This window comes from Vespula pensylvanica, chromosome 2 (assembly GCF_014466175.1).
Source record: "Vespula pensylvanica isolate Volc-1 chromosome 2, ASM1446617v1, whole genome shotgun sequence".
In the NCBI taxonomy this organism is placed as follows: domain Eukaryota; kingdom Metazoa; phylum Arthropoda; class Insecta; order Hymenoptera; family Vespidae; genus Vespula; species Vespula pensylvanica.
Genome location: NC_057686.1, coordinates 941,835 through 960,174, shown reverse-complemented (window position 1 = coordinate 960,174; position 18,340 = coordinate 941,835). Strand labels below are relative to the sequence as shown.

Here is an 18,340-nt window from a genome sequence, read left to right as displayed (position 1 = left end):
CGCGAGCTCAGTCGTGCCAAGTACTCTCTTTTCGACCTACGTTCTAGATCTCGATCTTTCGAGATCATTTTCTTTATTATTCTTCCCTTTTCTTGTGCGCGCGTGTGTTTTTGTATATATTTATATTTCTTATACACGTACACATAGATATATATATATATATATATATATATATATATACTTTTTTTTTTGAGGGGTGAGGGATCGGCAGGGAGTTCGTTCGTTTCCTTTCTTACCGACGGATATCTAAATTTTAGAAGGGTGAAGAGAAAAAAAGAAAAAAAAAAAAAAAGAAATAAGAAAAGAAAGATTTGTTCGATAAATCTCGTCGTCGTCATCGTCATCGTTGTCGTCGAAATGTCTGAAAAAAAATCGTCCTATGACGATTTTAAATTTCGAAGAAGGTTAGGATGAATTTTTAGGGAAAGGGGATCTATCAATCTATTTATCTATTTATCTATTTATCTATCTATCTATCTATCTATCTATCTATCTATCTATCTATCTATCTATCTCTCTGTCTATATTAGTTCAGTGTAAGTTAACGAAGGATTAAAGAAGAAGAGAGTTTTAAGGGTGAGTAGCGCCATCGAAAGCAAATTCCGCGGCAATTCCAAGTGCGTGCGTGCGTGCGTACCAATGCGCATGCGCATACGCTCGCGCCATTTTAAATTATATATATATATATATACACACACACACACACATATATCTATACTGATAATAATGACCCTGACACTGCGTCATACTGAATGCGATAAAATTCTGTTTTCTATGATATTTAAAAAAACAAAAAGAAAAAGAAAATTATAGAAAAATACGCAAATATATGTGTGTGTGTATGTATAATATATACGTATAATATATACAATATATGTATGTATATATGTATGTATGTATGTATATATTTCTGTCTTTCAGGATTCAAGATTAGCAGTGAACACGCTAAGACACACCCTCTATCGAAATAAATCCTTCGAATGAAAGGTGGAAGATCATGACGACGACAACGATGATAATAATATACATAATTGTTACGATCCTAAATCTGATCGTTCAGATTAATTGCAAATGCAGTTTAACACCTATTGTCAACGGCGAACGATCAATTGCTTATGCCTGTACTGACAGCGAATTGAGCGACCTCGATGAGATCTCAAACGAGGCCGAATGGATTGAATTTTCTGTATCACGAATACGTACGATACCCGACGATGCATTTTCAAGATTCCACGGTTTAAAAAGATTGTCATTTTATAATTGTCACGTAGATTCTATATCTCGTAATGCTTTTCGCGGATTACAATCGTTGGATTGGCTTATATTCCATGGTACTAAACTTCATGTAGCTAGGACAGCTTGGTTTCAACATTTACCAAACTTGAGGAAACTTATTTTGGATAGGTACATTCATACACGTACATATTTATATATGTGTATCTCTTTTTTTTTCTGTCTCTGTCTGTCTGTCTGTCTGTTTGTCTCTCTCTCTCTCTCTCTCTCTCTCTCTCTCTCTCTCTCTCTCTCTCTTGTTCTCTATGTTTCTTTAGTTTAGAGAACAAAGTTCTATATGAAAATACATATAATACGTACGATCCAGTTAACTAAAGAAACAGTCGCGAATTCAAAGCATATTTGTGCAATCTTTTGAAGTTTCCGATATTCCGTAATCAGGAAGTGCATACTTATGCGTAACATGAAGGAAATACTCGTAGGAAGAACGAGGAGGACTCTTTACGTTCGAGCATACTATCAATAATATATTCATTGTCAACAGTATGAATCATCGAATGTTATTGCAATAACACGCAAATAGACGATCATTTTCTTTGCCAAAGAGACTTTTTAACTTCGGTTGTGTCTTTTATAACTTTTTTTTTCTTTTTTTTTTCTTTTTTTTTTTTTTTGGGCTAAATCTTTTTCTACTTCTTTTTTTTTCTTCTTCTTACTTTTTTTATTTTTCTATTTATTTATTTTCTGCTTGTTCGTTCGTTCGTTCGTTCGTTCGTTCGTTCGTTTCTTACAAAAAGTTTTCGTTCAATTCTCAAGGGAGAAAATTTCTTCGAAATTTCTTATATATAAAAAAAAAATACAAGAAAATTCATTTACAGATTCATTACAGATGTTTCGATTCCTTTTTGCTTTCTTTTTTTTTTTTTTTCTTTTTTGTTCTTCTTTTTATTATTAAAGATCATGTGATTTGGTTGGATTTTGGACCACCTAATATTTTTTGTAATAATTACAGATGTGGAATAGTGTACATAGAAGCAGACGTCTTTCGAATGCTATCAAGATTGGAAATGTTAAGTTTGTACGACAACGAACTCGATTGTATTCCTATTGACGAGTTAACATCCCTCAGATCATTGAGGAACATACGTATAGATGGAAATCCTTGGTTATGCGAATGCAGACGAAGATTAGAAAGATTCTTTCACGAACGTCGTATTTTCGAAAATGTTGGAATTGAAGAAAAAATTATGCCTGTACATAAAAGTTCGCGACAATGTATGGAAAAGATTAATATTTTTGTTACTTCGAGACATCCGATTAATTCAAATATAAAAATCTTGGAAGAAGTGAGTAAACGTAAAAATTATTAACAAATTATTTGCATAGAGAAAATTATATTTTTTAATCGAACACAAATGTTTTTTTAATCTCTATATATGTGTGCACATACACACACACACACACACACACACACAATTTAAACAAAATTAAAAAATATATATATATCATTTTGATATTTAAACGCAAAAAAAAAAAATGTCCGCGTGTATTTGTACAATTGTATTTATTATTATTATTACAGGGAGATCAGTTTCAAACCTCGACACTTCGTTCGTTAGATCGTCTTCCAGATAAAACAAGTTGGATCGAATTGTCCGGACTAAAATTGGATATAATTCCGTCTTACGCGTTTTTCCGTTTTGGAAATACCTTAAGAAGTTTGGAATTTCGCAATTGCATTATCAACAAAATCGAACCAAACGCATTTGCTGGATTATACAAATTGGAACGTTTGTCGTTCGTTGATAACAATTTACCACGAATAGAAACTAATTGGTTCCGAGATCTCGTTAATTTGCATAGATTGATCATCGCAAAGAATGACATAGAACATATCCATGAATATACCTTTTGGCATTTGAGAAATAATCTTAAATATCTTGATATACGTGATAATCGTTTACGTTGTTTACCGATCGAAGAGATCGAAAGATTAATGAAATTAGAGAGATTGAATGCTATTGGTAATCCATGGAATTGTAATTGTCGTAAGAACTTGGAAAAAATTCTCTTGAAAATGAAGGTTGGATTTGAGATAAGCGTTGGTAGATGTTACGAGGACGAAAATCAAATATCATCTATTATAGAAGAACGACATAGAAATCAGGTAAATTTAGAAATGAAGTAACTGTTATAATCCGTTGATCGTATACGTATGATATATTCTAAAAGAAATTATAATTTAAATTTTTTCTATTAATTATTTAGACGAACGTAATAACGAGTTCAGTAACTGGAAACGTACATTGGGCATCGTTCGAAGATAGTTTGAACGAGAACACGAATGTTAGCGTGTTAATACCAGTTACAACAACGATGGCTACGACCCAAGAAAAAATAACACAACAGCCAACAACCGAACTTGTACATCCTAGCAACATCATTACCACATTACAACCAACGATACACAAAGGAACTTGTACTTTGGATAATAATTCTCAACAAGAATATATTTGCACTGGTCTGACCTCGATCAACCCAGTGAACTCAATAGATATCAGAGCACAAACAATTCGAATTATTCTGTCCGATATATCGGTAATACCGCCAGAATCTTTTCAACGTTTCAATGGTTATTTAAGAAGACTGGAATTTCGCGATTGCGGAATCGACAAAATCGCGGCCGGTGCTTTTGCTGGACTCTACAATCTCGAGCATCTATCGCTACATAATAACGCATTGAAATCATTTACAAGCGATTATCTGGTAGGTCTCTCGTCGAACTTGAAACATTTAGATCTTTCAAGGAATCGTATATTAAGGATCGACAACGACGTTTTTGATCTTTTCCCGCATCTCATTAGTCTCGATATTTCCGATAATACGATGAATTGTATCGGCGTCGAACATATGGAACATCGATTGACTTATTTGAAATCGTTCGAAGTAACTGGTAATCCTTGGAGTTGTCTTTGTGGGATCAAATTGGCTGAATTTTTGGAGAGACGAAATTTGCCCTACGATAAGAATACATTGATCGATAGATCGGAATGTTATGGTACACGCGAACCATCCTCAACTGTTTCGCCATCGACACCATCTTTAACGACAATGCCAACATTGATTATAACGACTACAACGGAAGAAGAGATACCTAGTACGATAGAAGGTGTTTGTACTTATCATAGAAAGGATAATGACGAACTTAGATACGTTTGTACTGGTGGAAATATATTACTTTTTAACACGATTCCAAACGAGGTAACAGCTATCGAGTTTCACGAAGGACGTTTACCACGTTTACCAGCTGGTACATTATCAAGATTCGTTAATTTACGCGAATTACTTATTAGAAATTCTGGTTTAAGAATAATCGAGCCTAAATCATTCGACGACCGGAACGAACTTAAGGTATTGGCTATACAGGACAATCCCTTAACCACGGTCGATGGTTCCTGGTTGAATTTGAACAAACTCGAAAGACTCGATTTACGTGGTAACTCTATAAGATATATCGCACCGCAATCCTTTCGTCATCTTTCAAAATTACAATATCTCAATTTGGAAGGTAACGATTTGAAATGTATATTCACGAGTGATCTCAACGAAATGCCGGAGGTTTATATAATCGAATTTTCGGGTAATCCGCTTAAATGGAAATGCAGATTGGAATTGGAGCAATTTTTGGAAATGCGTAAAATTAAATTCGTTAGGATCGAGGAATCATGCGAAGGAAAGAAATATATGAGGAATGTACTTTGGCAAAATAAAACGGACATTTATTACAACGACGAGTGTCAGGCGTGCTCGTCTGCTTCCAAAATCAAATTCTCATTGATGCTGCCAACGTTTGTTATATTTTTTACGAAAATTTATTAACTATAAACGAATATCGAACGATCGCCATCATGAAAATAAAACACGATCGATCATCCGATTTGTAAGGTTATGAACGTCCTACAAGAGGTTAGGAACGTTTCTTAAAATTATTTTAATGCTTCCATATCGAAATGTTCAAAGAATTCTTATGACTATGCGAAGAATCAGATCTCAAAACTGAATCTCGAATATTTATTAGTCAAAAAAAAAAAAAAGAAAGAAAGAAAGAGAAGAAAACAACCACAATGTATTTATACCGAGTATATGATTTAGAAAGTAGAATACTTACCGATACTCGACAATGTTACTGTATAACACGCTTAATAACGTTGTGATGTTAATGATTATTTAATTAATCGCTTAATTTATTTCGTTCGTTTGAATTTTTAGATAATTGTTCATTAATTAACGGGACCACCGAAAAACTTAAACCACCTTTAGTATGTGTATATGTATATGTATATATATATATATATATATATATATATATATATATATTATTTACTTTGCGTGCAGGAAATCAATTGAAAGCGTAGTATATAATATATTTATTTACTTATTATTAATCTTTTATTAATTTTTTTTTCTTTACTTTAATATATATATTTAAATGATTTATAATCAAATATGAGATCTGCACATATATAGAAAAAAAGCTGTGAAAAAACTGCCTGTTATATTGGCTTATATACAAGGCCCGAAAGTTTAATCTAATTTTATATAAATCGTAGTTTATTATTATTTTTTTTTCTTGTCTTTTCTTGTCTTTTCTTTCCATCGATACATGCATCCGATATACCTCTATTTTTTTACGCCATTAATAATAATTTCCACACTCTAAATTTAATTACATATACATATGTATAAAGATATAACGTTTTTGTGTATTATACGATTAATATTAATCTAAAAACAAAGTAGATATTAAAAATAGTAGGCTAGTTAATCACACCGCTAAATACTCATACGCAATTTATTTTCTATCTAAATAAATAATTTAACGTCAATAATTCTCTTATAAATCTTTCGCATAAACCTTTTTTAAAGTATTACGATAAAACTTATATAGAATAATACAAATAATTCGTATTAAATTATAAAAGTAAAAAAAAACGAATTAGAATTGGAATTAGAACGTATTTATTTTTTTAATTCTTTAATTAGAGATGTACTAGTAAAAAATAAAAAACTGCTACGTCAAGTTGCCCGGCTAGCTCAGTCGGTAGAGCATGAGACTCTTAATCTCAGGGTCGTGGGTTCGAGCCCCACGTTGGGCGGAAATTTTTTTCCTCTTTTTAAACTCACCTTCTATCTTATCTTATTTCTATCGTTCTAATTAAAATGGCAGGATTAAAAAAAATTTCTTTTTATCATTTTTGCATAATTTTTCGTCTGAGAGAAGGAAAAAAAAACTTATAGCAGAGCGTGGTTTCGATCCACGGACCTCTGGGTTATGGGCCCAGCACGCTTCCACTGCGCCACTCTGCTGTTGTTCTTTCCGTAGTTCACATACTTTATTTGTCTCTACAATAACATTCTATAATACTCGAATAAATTTATACTAATACGTAGAACAAATCTAAATAGTTGTAAACAGGGAACAAAGCAATTGAATATTTTCCTGTAATTAATAGAAGCGGATAGAACGAGTAAGTATAGTTGTCGTATATTTTATCGATTTTTAGAACATCGAGTGTCATCTAGCGACGAAGCGTTAAATCTAGAACAATATTCTTAATACATCTATATATCTAATTTGTACAAATGATAAAAAAGTTTCGTAATATTCTCTGATGGTAAAAAGTAAATTTCTCCAAATATGTCTGACATTTATAACAAATAATAACAATCAGTAAAAGCTAATTCATTTTAATAAATAAATTTTTAACAATTTTTTCTTTTTCTTCTTAACTCTCATAATTTTGTTGTATTTATTATCATAAATAGATGACATTGGTATCGTGGTTTTATCTTACTGAATAATGGCATGGCAGTACGTTAACGTATCAAGAAGAGATGATACATTTTTTCGGCATATAAACTTGTTTATAATATATATTTATATTGCATTTATTTTATAACGATTATATTTATATATCTTTTTCAAAAAAATTCATTGATTGTAATGAAAATATTTTATTCAAGAGATACGTCGTATATACGTTTAATCGAATTACTCTTGACAATAGAATAATATTATATATAAACAAATCAATACGTATTCTGTTATATTAAATTTTTATTGTTATTCCAAAAACGTTTAATAATTATTGAAAAATATTTCGAAACTTGGAGAAGATATTCGATCGTAAAATAAATGTTATTTGACTCGCGTAGTATCGTCTAACTGTTCTGTAGTGATGATACTGTATTGTGTATATGTGTGTATGGGTGTGTGTGTGTGTGTGTGTGTGTTCTACCTTTCTCTCTTCATCTATCTTTTTCAGAGTAAGTGCGTATGTATCATACACAACGTAACATTATATATATATATATATACATGTACATGAACAAATGACATACGACTAACTTCCTTCTTACTCGTTATCCACGATACGTATGTGTATATATATATATGTGTGTGTGGGTGTGGAGATGTATACATGTGTATGAATATGAAGATGGGAACATATGACGCAATCGATGACACATATCGACTGCGGAATTTTATTCCGAATAAAAGGAAATGAGAAAAGAAATAGAGATTTTAATGTTTATGTTTCATACAATTATTTGAAACAAAAGAAAAAAAATATATATATATATATATCATTTCTGTTATACACGACACTCGAAAGATGAAACTAACATACGAGTCTCTTATCCCACTTGTGTGCGAAGCGAAAGTCGCCAGCTGGCAACGCTATTTTGAACGTTTTGCGACGTTGCCGATAATCAAATTGAACAAGTTCAAACGTGTGTGCCCCGCGTTATTTAGCTCTTGGAAAGAGACGATAGCTTAGCGGGACATCGTGACACAGGAGAACGTACTTTTTGTATATATTTATTTATTTACTTATTTGTTTAATACATTTTTCCGATATAATTTCAATACTAAAACTTATAGAAAAGAGAAAACTAATGTATATAATATATTTATTTATTTATTTTACCATATCTTTTACGTTTCTTATCGATAACTTTCGTCCTTCGATGGTTAATACAATTTCTTTGAATATTCTTGTTTCCAATGACGTACATCGTATTAATCGTATAAAACAAGCGTTTAGTAGTATTTCAACTTTATACGTACATATATATATATATATATATATATACATACATATATGATTGCCTCTCTCTCTCTCTCTCTCTCTCTCTCTCTCTCTCTGTCTGCAGCAGAGTTAAAAAAAAAAAGAAAAAGAAAAAAAAAAAAAACAAAAAAAATATTTTAATGAAAAAAGAAAGTATAATATCAAAACGATGTATAACCGTAACGAATAATATCATAAATGAATATAATATCGAGACGTAAAATAGAGATAGAAAAGTTACGAGTCTACAACGTTATATGACGATAAAGTCTGGCTCTGGACAATTTTCCTAACAACAGCCGAATCACCGTTGTTTCGTCCCATAGCTGGACAAGAAGTGTAGTTTGCTTTTCGTAAGGAAAGGATCTGGCAACGTTGTAACTGCGTGAGACGACATGCGCGGCACGAATAGCATCGTGGATGAGCCCCAGCAGCGTGTGTTGTTACGGGGCGGTGTGGAGGGGCTTGTGAGACATGTATGAGGGGAATACGGAGAGGTGGGGGGTGGATCGTACGGTTTGAGGGAAGGGTGAGGGGAAAGATAAAAGTTTTCCACGATGGTGGGGGTATAGTTCGAGCGAGCAGCCATGCAGGGAGGATTATATGTATGTGTTTACGTATGTGTGCTCGCTGATTGTAGGGAACAAAGTCGGTTCTCCGTATATATACGTGTATACGTACATATATATATATGTGTGTATGTGTACGTACGTACGTACGTGTATACATTAATCGCGTCCGTCTACGACGTCACTAAGAGGGGAAGCTCCTCTGTCGAACGGCGAAGAGTTAAACAGAAATTTTCGTAGGAGTTTGTTGGAGGAGTTGAATCTAGTTCCCTTTTTAAACCCAGAGCGCGCTCGAACGAAGGTCCACCGCAATCGCGTTGAAACACTATCATCGCATTTACCGTACAAGGTTTATATTCGTCGAGCGTCGTCGTAAGATTACGTTCGCATGTGAACGTGACGTCGTGCTTTTGAATATTTATTTGTAACGATTCGGTTAAATCCCGAATGGACGATCATGATAATCGATTAATCGCTGAAACGCGATTAACTCTCGTTTAGTAATTTCTATAATTTAATGTTTTCTTTCGTACGTTCGAATTCGCGTATACTATTCATACGTCAAATATATCGACTGACGAAATCGCGAATAGAAATATTATTTTTTGTTTTTATTTCTTTTATTTAGTATTGTTTTCTTTTTTGCAATAACGTCGTATATAAGCGATCTTGTTCGATCGAATAAACATTTCGTTTATTTTGCTACGTCAGAATTCGGACGTTAAAGCAGAGAAATGTTCAAAGTTCGATAATAGAATTGTAACTCTTCGATATAGTCGAAACTCTTCGAATCGAGACTGTTTCTTATCGTTTGTCCTCGTGTCGCCTTTAAACGTATTTCGATTTCTTAGAAAGCGCGTTTGATTTGTATGTACGATGTAAAACGCGTTTATATATATATATATATATATATATATGAATCATTACTTATCGATAGTAGAAATATTCGATCGATTGCTTTAACGGTGTTTTACAAAAGGATAATATTACATCGAACCGAAAGAAAGAAAGAAACAAACAAACAAACAAACAAACAAAGTTAGAAGGAAGAAAAGAAGAGACAAGAAAAAAAAGAGAGAGAGAGAGAGAGAGAGAGAGAAGAAAAGAAAATACGCGGTTTAAGAGATATTTTTGAAAATATTCGAACGTATAGAAAGTTGGTAAGATATAGGAGAGCAGTAGCGGCGCGATTCCGAGTGGATATATGCGCTCGTGTTTCTCAGTGAAATCGGCGTAGAAGGAAGGAAAGAGACGGAGAGAGAAAGAGTGTGTGAGAGAGAGAGAGAAGAAGAGTGCACGCGCGGTTGAGAGAGAAAGATAAAGACCGTGCGCAGGAGTGGGGGAAAGAGCGAGCGAGCGAGTGAGTGAGAGAGAGTGAGAGAGAGAGAGAAAGAGAGGGGGGAATCCCCTTCCACGACGAGACGCGTCTGTACGAGCGCGGCCCTATCCCCACCATTCGTACTTCGCCGAGGTTGCCACCGCTATTCTTCGCGGGGCCATGATTGCGCGAGTGTGCGTGCGTCTGTTGAACTACGCGCGACCAGCCCAGTGCTGCTAGTAAATGTAAGCCTTCCGTTCCCGTATACGTGTCGAAAGAAAGAAAGAAATAGAGAGAGAGAGAGAGAGAGAAAAAGAAAGAAAGAGAGAGAGAAAGAGGTGAGAGAGAGAGAGAGAGAGAGAAAGAGAGAGAAAGAGAAAGAGAGCGCGCTAGAGTTCCAGTCAGCGCGAGAAAATATTCTCTCGTTAATTTGGCTAACCATCATGCCGTTAAGTATCGGGGTTAATTTAAGAGTGACCGGCCACTGTAATCAAGGCGGTCGTAAGTACATGGAGGACATGTTCAGCGTGGCCTATCAACAGACACCGGACGACAAGGATTTGGAATACGCCTTCTTTGGTATTTTCGACGGCCATGGGGGCGGCGAGGCTGCTGCATTTGCAAAAGAACATCTCATGGACATTATCGTGAAGCAAAAGAATTTTTGGAGCGAACGAGACGAGGATGTACTCCGAGCCATCAGGGACGGATACGTGAATACGCATTATGCGATGTGGCGGGAGCTTGGTAATGGATAGTCAACAGTATTTATATTCCTTTTTTTTTTCCTTCCTTCCTTCTCTATCTGTTTCTCTTTCCGTCTTTGTTTCTGTCTGTCTCTATTCCCGTCTCCGTCTGTATATCTTTTTCTTTCTTCTACTCTTCAACCGTGAAACGACGATTATTCGACGTGATAAAAGTCAAAACGCGAGAGGTTAAGCTTATTACTTGTTTCTTTTTCCATCCTTTTTTCCCTCCATTTTTTTAATAATCTGCCCGTTGGCCCGCGTATTTCCCCCACTATTTTCTTCTCAATACTGATTACGTTAGAACTTACATAGGTTATGTAACTCGTTGTTAACCTAAAACTGTCGAATTCTAATCGAATCTTTAAACGTATCGTGAAATGATACGCATGTGAATATTGTTGACGGAACGAAGTTACGTATCGATCGTATTAAAATAATTATTTTGTTAAGTATAAGATGTATGTATGTATGTATGTATGTATGTATGTTTTATTTTCAACGTATACTCTAGCGAAATCATACTTTGTAAACAGACAAATGGCCAAGAACTGCATCTGGATTACCATCTACTGCTGGCACTACAGCGAGCATAGCTTTTATAAGAAAAGGAAAAATTTATATCGGACACGTAGGTGATTCTGGAATAATATTGGGACATCAACCTGACGGAGATCCGCAATGGCGTGCAAAAGCATTGACGAAAGATCATAAACCTGAAAGTGGTCCAGAAATGATACGCATACAGGAATCTGGTGGAAAAGTTGTTAGTAAATCGGGCGTTCCAAGAGTCGTTTGGAATAGGCCTAGAATAGGACATAAAGGTCCTGTTCGAAGATCGACTCATATAGATGAAATTCCTTTTCTAGCTGTTGCTAGATCCTTAGGTACATTCCAATCGTTTATCGTAATGCAGACATGAAAAGAAGATCGGAGTTGTTATTTATAGAAGATTATGATAACCTGGTAAAGAAAAAAAATGTATTCTATGCTTCATAGGTGATCTTTGGAGTTACAATTCAGAACTAGATACATTTATAGTGTCTCCAGAACCAGATGTTAAGGTAGTAGCGGTCGATGTCAAGTCGTATCGATGTCTTATTTTTGGAACAGATGGTTTGTGGAATATGTTGACTCCCCAAGCAGCCGTAGCTATTGTTCAAGCTGCAGAAATGCACAATGAGAAACACATTATAGCTTCTCAACAAACTGGCAATGGGGTATGTTTGAAATTAGATGGAAATCTCAAAAATGCATTTCCATCTACATACCTTAAATAAATATATATATATGTATATATATTTCTCGATAGCAGGCTGATGTGCAAATGTGGATAAATCCTTCTAAAAGTTTAGTAGATAGAGCATTAGAAAGATGGTCATCTACCAGATTACGGGCTGATAATACAAGCGTTGTCACCGTTATGTTAGATCCTCCAGGACCTTCTCGTAGCGAGGTAGGGACTTATTCCTCTTTTTTCATTTCTTTCATTTTTGATGATTTCGTACAAATCGTTTCTATTCATTTAATTGATTTATTCTTTTTAAAGGTATTGTTGAATCAAAAGAAGGAACGCGTGCTCTCGCCGAAAAGTATAGTACATCACGGAGTCCAACCACTTGACCCGACTATTTTTAATGAAAATATTGAAAAACCTATGCCAAATGTCGCTACTTCGTCTATTTTAAGACACGTAACACCTAGTGATTCGAATATAATTGACACGAAGCAACCAGATTCCTCTGACGAAGTTAGAGATCATTTAGATGCTTCTATGCAAATGGAGAATAATTCATACGTTGAGAAATTAATTTTAAACGTAGATACCTGTGATGTCGATAAAATTTTATTGAAGAAAGAAATCGAGGATACTATATCTAACGTAGAAGGCATACAAGTAGCAGAAATCTCATCTAGCGATATATCCGAGGAAATAGAATATTTGAAATCAAAGGAATCAAAAACTTTTAATAAGACTGAAAGCTCGAACAAATTCGATAGTGAAAAAATAAAAACTGAAAAGACGAAGGAAGAAGAAGATGGGAATATTAGTTTAAACGTTGTCGAGGACCAGACGACTTTTCAATCGAATCATGTTGAAACGAAGAGCGAAGAAAACGTTCCCGACATAATTCGACAGAATGCATTTAACGAGGCGTACGAAGTGACACCGTTCGTTAGTAAATTCGGACGTCCTACCGCCATAATATCTAGAAAAAGTACATTGAAGGACGTTGAATTGATAAATGTTTTACATGGTCCACGACACAAGCAACATTCGTTGATATCATCTAATTCGAGGGAAGATATTAGACCAACGAAAAGGAGACATAGTTTGAGTTTACAATCGCAAAATAGTTTTTCTGATAGCCTTCCATTAGAATCTAAATCATACATGACAACAGTGAATTCGAGATTTAAGTCGAAAAGTACAAGGACGTTGGAAAATGGAGACGATACGGGAAAGAGTTCTGTGTGTGCTAGAACAAATAGTAGCGGTGGAATTAATACAAAACGTAGGCATAGTACGATATCGTCGCAATCGATAACAACGGTAGGGTTGGAGGAAGCATGTACGACGCAAGAACCGTGTTTGAAAAGAAGAACACGTTCGGAGGATCGTCCAACTCTTCCTATCGATGAAAACAATCCAGCTAATCAAACGATAGAGGATCCAAATAGTCGTTTGAGTTGGCCTAACAATGATTCTTCCATAAATGCTAGATCAGCAGGTGGTTCTAGTACCGTCTCGGTACAGGAAAGACTTTCTTCGCCAAATACTTTCCAAAGAAGAAGCTTGGGGAAAAAAGCAACGCCTACGAAAAGTATTAGACGATCGTCTATCAATGGTCCTGCTCGTTTACAACAATTAAGAGGTATATTTGGATTAAGAGATTGGGATCAAGGAAGGAATAATCGATCGAACGGTTGTAACGATCGAAGGTTAAATCGTACTGCGGGTATTATCGGACCACTGGATTCTGGAATGCCACAACGTTGGCTTAGGTTTGTCTTTATTTATCACCTCTACGTTCTTCCAATATCTCTACGATAATTATTGTAAAAAACTATTGTTCCGTTTTAACAGATCGGACACGATGGCTGCAACTCCAGTTAAAACATTGCGTTCACGTAACGTCGATATTACTGGTCATACTATTTCGGCACAATTAGTTCATCATTATGGAGTAGTCAAACAGAATCGATTATCCTTACCTGCTAAATTAAAGCAATCCAATAACAATGGAGTATTACAATCTAAGAGGGTGAGGTCTTCCTCTATGTCATCTAATAAATTTAAACAAACAGGTACTAGTGGTACAAACGTAGGGGCATGTTCTACAATGAACAGTACAAGTACAGGATCGAGTAATGGTTCTGGTATAGCTAAGTGGGTTAAATCTCTATGTAATCCTAGTGCCAGATCATTGAGTACACGATCTCGCATCAAGCGCCTTGGAAAATGAAATTGCATAATCTATATCCTTGCTTTTCTTCACTTACTCAATTATTATTATTTTTTTTTTTTTCCCCAGTTTTCTTTTTCCAGTTTTTCCTTTTCCAGGGTTTCTTTTATACATATATATATTTTTTTGTTTCTTTATTATTACAATACAAACGAATACGTATCAATTCGGACATAGCATTTTATTTAAATAATATACCGTTATATATACATATGACATGGACTTATAGATATACCAAGGACTTCGTTCGTACGCTCTCTTTTCACTGTTCTTATTACAAAATTCCAATTCTATATTACCCTATACGAATTCGATCATTAAGAAATTATAACGATGTAATCATAATTCAGTAAACGGTCAAAAAGCAATAGATTTAATAAAGCTAACGTAATAACGTTGAATAGACGACGTTTATAAGTGTCAATTGTAACGATTGCTGGAACAACTATCGATCATTTTTTTTTTTCAATATTTTATTATTATTCTAACTTTTTTTTTTCTTTCTTTTTTAATTCATGTATTTGAAATTATTGATACATTTTTTATAAACGAATAAGAGAGAATGCATGGTGTCTTGTACGAAGTACACTAGCAATTACATTCCATGCAAATTAAAGTACATAATTATAAGTAGAAAATTATAATTTATCTTACGTTTTAAACAAAAATAGATTATATTCCAATTATCTTGTTTCCAAATTGAAATTCATCCTTTTTCATTCATAACTTTTGCCGACAACGATCAGTTCTTCCAGCAGTATAAATATATCACAATGCTAATTAAAAAGTTTCTACTTTTTAAACAGTTTATATTTCTTCATTTGCATAAAATAGATTTTGTGATAATCGAATCTGTGAAAAATGTGAAATCATTATATATAAATCGTAACGATTGTATAGACTACTTGTAACTTTTGAGAGATATCGTTCTTTATACAAAAACAATGAATTGATACGAATGCAATTTTAAAGATGAAATTGAATATTTAATAATTGATTATTACTTTATTGGAAAGAATAAAGAAAAATTCTTAGAAATATTTGCGGAAGCGTCAAATTTTAAGATAAAGAGCGTGAAGAAAGGTTCAGTAAAAAAAAAAAAAAAAGAAAGAAACGTTTTAAGAGAAGTGAACAAAATCTAGAGCAAAGATAATTTGTTAATTGACATGTGCCTATAACAGTTACCATTTTAACATACATGTACAGTACATTCACATACCATACACTCATTTAAAAAAAAAAAAAAAAAAAAAAAAGAAGAAGAAGATAGAAAAAGAGGATTTTGATTCTTGCATCGTAATCATTTTATTTTTTCTTGTGATATTCACATGCGATAGAACTAAATAATAATGTTGCAAAAAAAGAAAAAAAATGCAACGACAACCTGTAAAAAGATGCATGAGTTTGAACTTTATTGAAAATTGTTATGGTTTGTGATATGTGTATGTGGTGGCTGCTGCATATAGCTGTATATAATATAGGTATATATATATATATATATATACATGTATACGTATATGTATGTTAATATATATATATATCAATGGGTACATATATAGAACATATACGTATATATATATATATATATATAAATAGCAAATGTAATATGAATGTATGTAGATAAAAATGTACATGACCTTGCTATGAAGAATTCAAAGTATAAACGAAAAGAAATAAAAAAAAAAAAAAAAAAAAAAAAGAAGAAGAAAGAAATAAAGAAAAGAAAAGAAAGAGTAGAAAGAAAAAAGCTATTATTCTTCATTGCATTTATTTATGTATAATTTTGATAAGAAAGAAAAATAAATTGAAATTGCCTTTGACACAAGTGTCGGAATAAAAAGATTTAAAAGAAAAAAAAAATAATAATAATAATAGAAGTAGTAACAACAACAACAACAACAATAATAGTAATAATAATAATAATATAATAAATATTCATTATAAAGAGACGAAGAGTATTTTCAAAATGCCGAATAGTTGTTTTACAAAAGAAATATAGAAGTAAGTGGAGAAAGAAATATAAAGAAAATAATTATCGAAAAGAAATATTTTATCTCAGGTTTAAGGAAGCGTGGAAGTGCGAGAAAAGAGTATAAATGATACGTTCGAACAAATGTGTGTGATCACGTTTATATAATCTGTATATTTTAATTAAATAAACTGAAATATACAAATTCTTTTCATGATGAATTCTTAATCGATAATATTCATTATACCAACAAATATATTATCGTATTATTATTAAATAAAGGTTAGATATATATATATATATATATATATATATATATATATAAACTTATAATTACAATTTTTAATAATATAGTCGTTTAAGTATAAAAAAAAATTTTTAAAAAAGAAAATGAAGAAAAAATATTGCAGATGTCGCTAAGAGTCAATCTATCGATTTGAATCAATTTTAATATACATAATCGATTAAAGTTTTCATTTTTTTTCAATATTTATAAAATTCTTAAAATATCTGGAAAATTTCAATGATAATAATAATTATCGCATAATTCTACAAAATTAGCTTAGGGCTGAGCGAAAGTTAGAAGAATTATATATCGGGTGTTTAAATATAAATAAGTAATAAAGGATAACGACATCGTTTGGCTTTATTTTTTGTATCAAACGAAAGAGGAGGGACACAATTGTGTTATATAATTTTTTTCTAATGGCATTTAGAGATTAGAAAATTTCATTGTTTAAAAGAAAGTGATAAAAGAGATAATAAATTTTTGTCGATAAAACTATTATAGAAGTATATATCGATATTAACAGACAAATCGTTTACGTAAAATACTTATACAGGGTGCTCCATTTAAATAAGAACGAAATGTTTACTTATGAAATAATTAAAAAAAAAATTTGTTTTCTGTCCTTATATATACTTACCTTTAAAAATATTATAATTTTTTTCTTTTTTTTTTTTATTTTTTTATTGATAATATCTTCGTGTATGTGTGCATAATGAAATATTAAGTTAGTCAATTTTGTTCATATTTCAAATGTACCACCCTGTATATATGTATATAGATATACGTAATTCGATTACGATTTATCGTTATTATTTCATATAGTATATACGCATGTATGTATAATAATAACATACATGTAACATACATTACATAATTTATTCATTTCGTTGCAAATAGAAATATATATATACACGTTATGAGAAATAATAAAATATAACGATGATAAAGATCGCATCAGTAATATATTTAATTTTAATTAATTTTTTAATTTTTATACAATTCGTACATTTGATTATTATTATTATTATTATTATTATTATTATTATTATTGTTGTTGTTGTTGTTATTATTTCTTTAAAAGAGCGGGAAGGAAGTAATTTCAAATTTCATCACAACGATCCATTTTATCTGTATCCTTTTACAAGAAAATTTTATTATATACACTGTAGCAAGATTTAATGAAAAAAATGAAGAGAATGCCTACGACATATGATAGATTGCAAATTATTTTGATATGTATTAATTAATGAAATTATCTTTTTTTCCTCTGCAACACGTAGAAAAAAAATTTTCTTTTTTTCTTTCAAATTTACAAGAGAACATATGTAGTGTTACTTTTTTTTTTATCTGGAAAAATACGACCTTCTTGTGTACAGAGATATATTTCAATGTGATTAAATTTGTATAATATAGTATACTTTATTTACAATCAGTTAAATGTAATTAGGTCACAATAATCTTTTTTCTTTTCTCTCTCTCTCTCTCTCTCTCTCTCTCTCTCTCTCTCTCTCTCTCTCTCTCTCTCTCTCTCTCAATAGGTTTTACATCAACTATATATATATAATTATATACAGAAAATGAGGAAAAAAAATACAATATATGAATATAGATATAAC

General features: G+C 32.3%; 2 protein-coding genes and 2 non-coding genes across 7 annotated transcripts; 3 read left to right on the top strand and 1 right to left on the bottom strand.

The window, feature by feature from the left end:
* Nucleotides 1-205: 205 nt before the first annotated feature.
* On the top strand, nucleotides 206-5,142 carry LOC122626916 (slit homolog 1 protein-like). Of its 2 annotated transcripts, XM_043807496.1 has the most exons (6): nucleotides 206-404; nucleotides 531-576; nucleotides 922-1,404; nucleotides 2,246-2,579; nucleotides 2,816-3,400; nucleotides 3,502-5,142. In XM_043807496.1, exons 3-6 carry the CDS (start codon nucleotides 998-1,000, stop codon nucleotides 5,110-5,112), a joined length of 2,937 nt encoding a protein of 978 aa, XP_043663431.1. In that variant the 5' UTR covers nucleotides 206-404; nucleotides 531-576; nucleotides 922-997; the 3' UTR covers nucleotides 5,113-5,142. The 2 variants fall into 2 exon arrangements, with proteins under 2 accessions (XP_043663431.1, XP_043663430.1); XM_043807495.1 differs by having other exon boundaries at nucleotides 206-576.
* A 1,174-nt stretch (nucleotides 5,143-6,316) lies between these two features.
* Nucleotides 6,317-6,389, top strand: Trnak-cuu. The gene has a single exon. It is a non-coding gene; the product is annotated as a tRNA-Lys (tRNA).
* A 139-nt stretch (nucleotides 6,390-6,528) lies between these two features.
* Nucleotides 6,529-6,600, bottom strand: Trnam-cau. Its single transcript has one exon. It is a non-coding gene; the product is annotated as a tRNA-Met (tRNA).
* A 3,719-nt stretch (nucleotides 6,601-10,319) lies between these two features.
* On the top strand, nucleotides 10,320-16,656 carry LOC122626917. Of its 3 annotated transcripts, none has more exons than XM_043807498.1 (6): nucleotides 10,320-11,000; nucleotides 11,536-11,886; nucleotides 11,999-12,219; nucleotides 12,315-12,455; nucleotides 12,549-14,005; nucleotides 14,088-16,656. In XM_043807498.1, exons 1-6 carry the CDS (start codon nucleotides 10,697-10,699, stop codon nucleotides 14,464-14,466), a joined length of 2,853 nt encoding a protein of 950 aa, XP_043663433.1. In that variant the 5' UTR covers nucleotides 10,320-10,696; the 3' UTR covers nucleotides 14,467-16,656. The 3 variants fall into 3 exon arrangements, with proteins under 3 accessions (XP_043663433.1, XP_043663432.1, XP_043663435.1); XM_043807497.1 differs by having other exon boundaries at nucleotides 10,321-11,000; nucleotides 12,312-12,455; XM_043807500.1 differs by lacking the exon at nucleotides 10,320-11,000 and adding an exon at nucleotides 11,085-11,413 and having other exon boundaries at nucleotides 12,312-12,455.
* Nucleotides 16,657-18,340: the final 1,684 nt, after the last annotated feature.

Bases quoted from the DNA above. Each gene is read 5' to 3' on its own strand.
- LOC122626916 (XM_043807496.1), top strand. From the start codon at position 998: ATGACGACGACAACGATGATAATAATATACATAATTGTTACGATCCTA. The intron at 2,580-2,815 runs GTGAGTAAACGT...TTATTATTACAG, and splicing joins ATATAAAAATCTTGGAAGAA to GGAGATCAGTTTCAAACCTC. The intron at 3,401-3,501 runs GTAAATTTAGAA...TTAATTATTTAG, and splicing joins AAGAACGACATAGAAATCAG to ACGAACGTAATAACGAGTTC.
- LOC122626917 (XM_043807497.1), top strand. From the start codon at position 10,697: ATGCCGTTAAGTATCGGGGTTAATTTAAGAGTGACCGGCCACTGTAAT. The intron at 11,887-11,998 runs GTACATTCCAAT...TATGCTTCATAG, and splicing joins AGCTGTTGCTAGATCCTTAG to GTGATCTTTGGAGTTACAAT. The intron at 12,220-12,311 runs GTATGTTTGAAA...ATTTCTCGATAG, and splicing joins CTCAACAAACTGGCAATGGG to CAGGCTGATGTGCAAATGTG.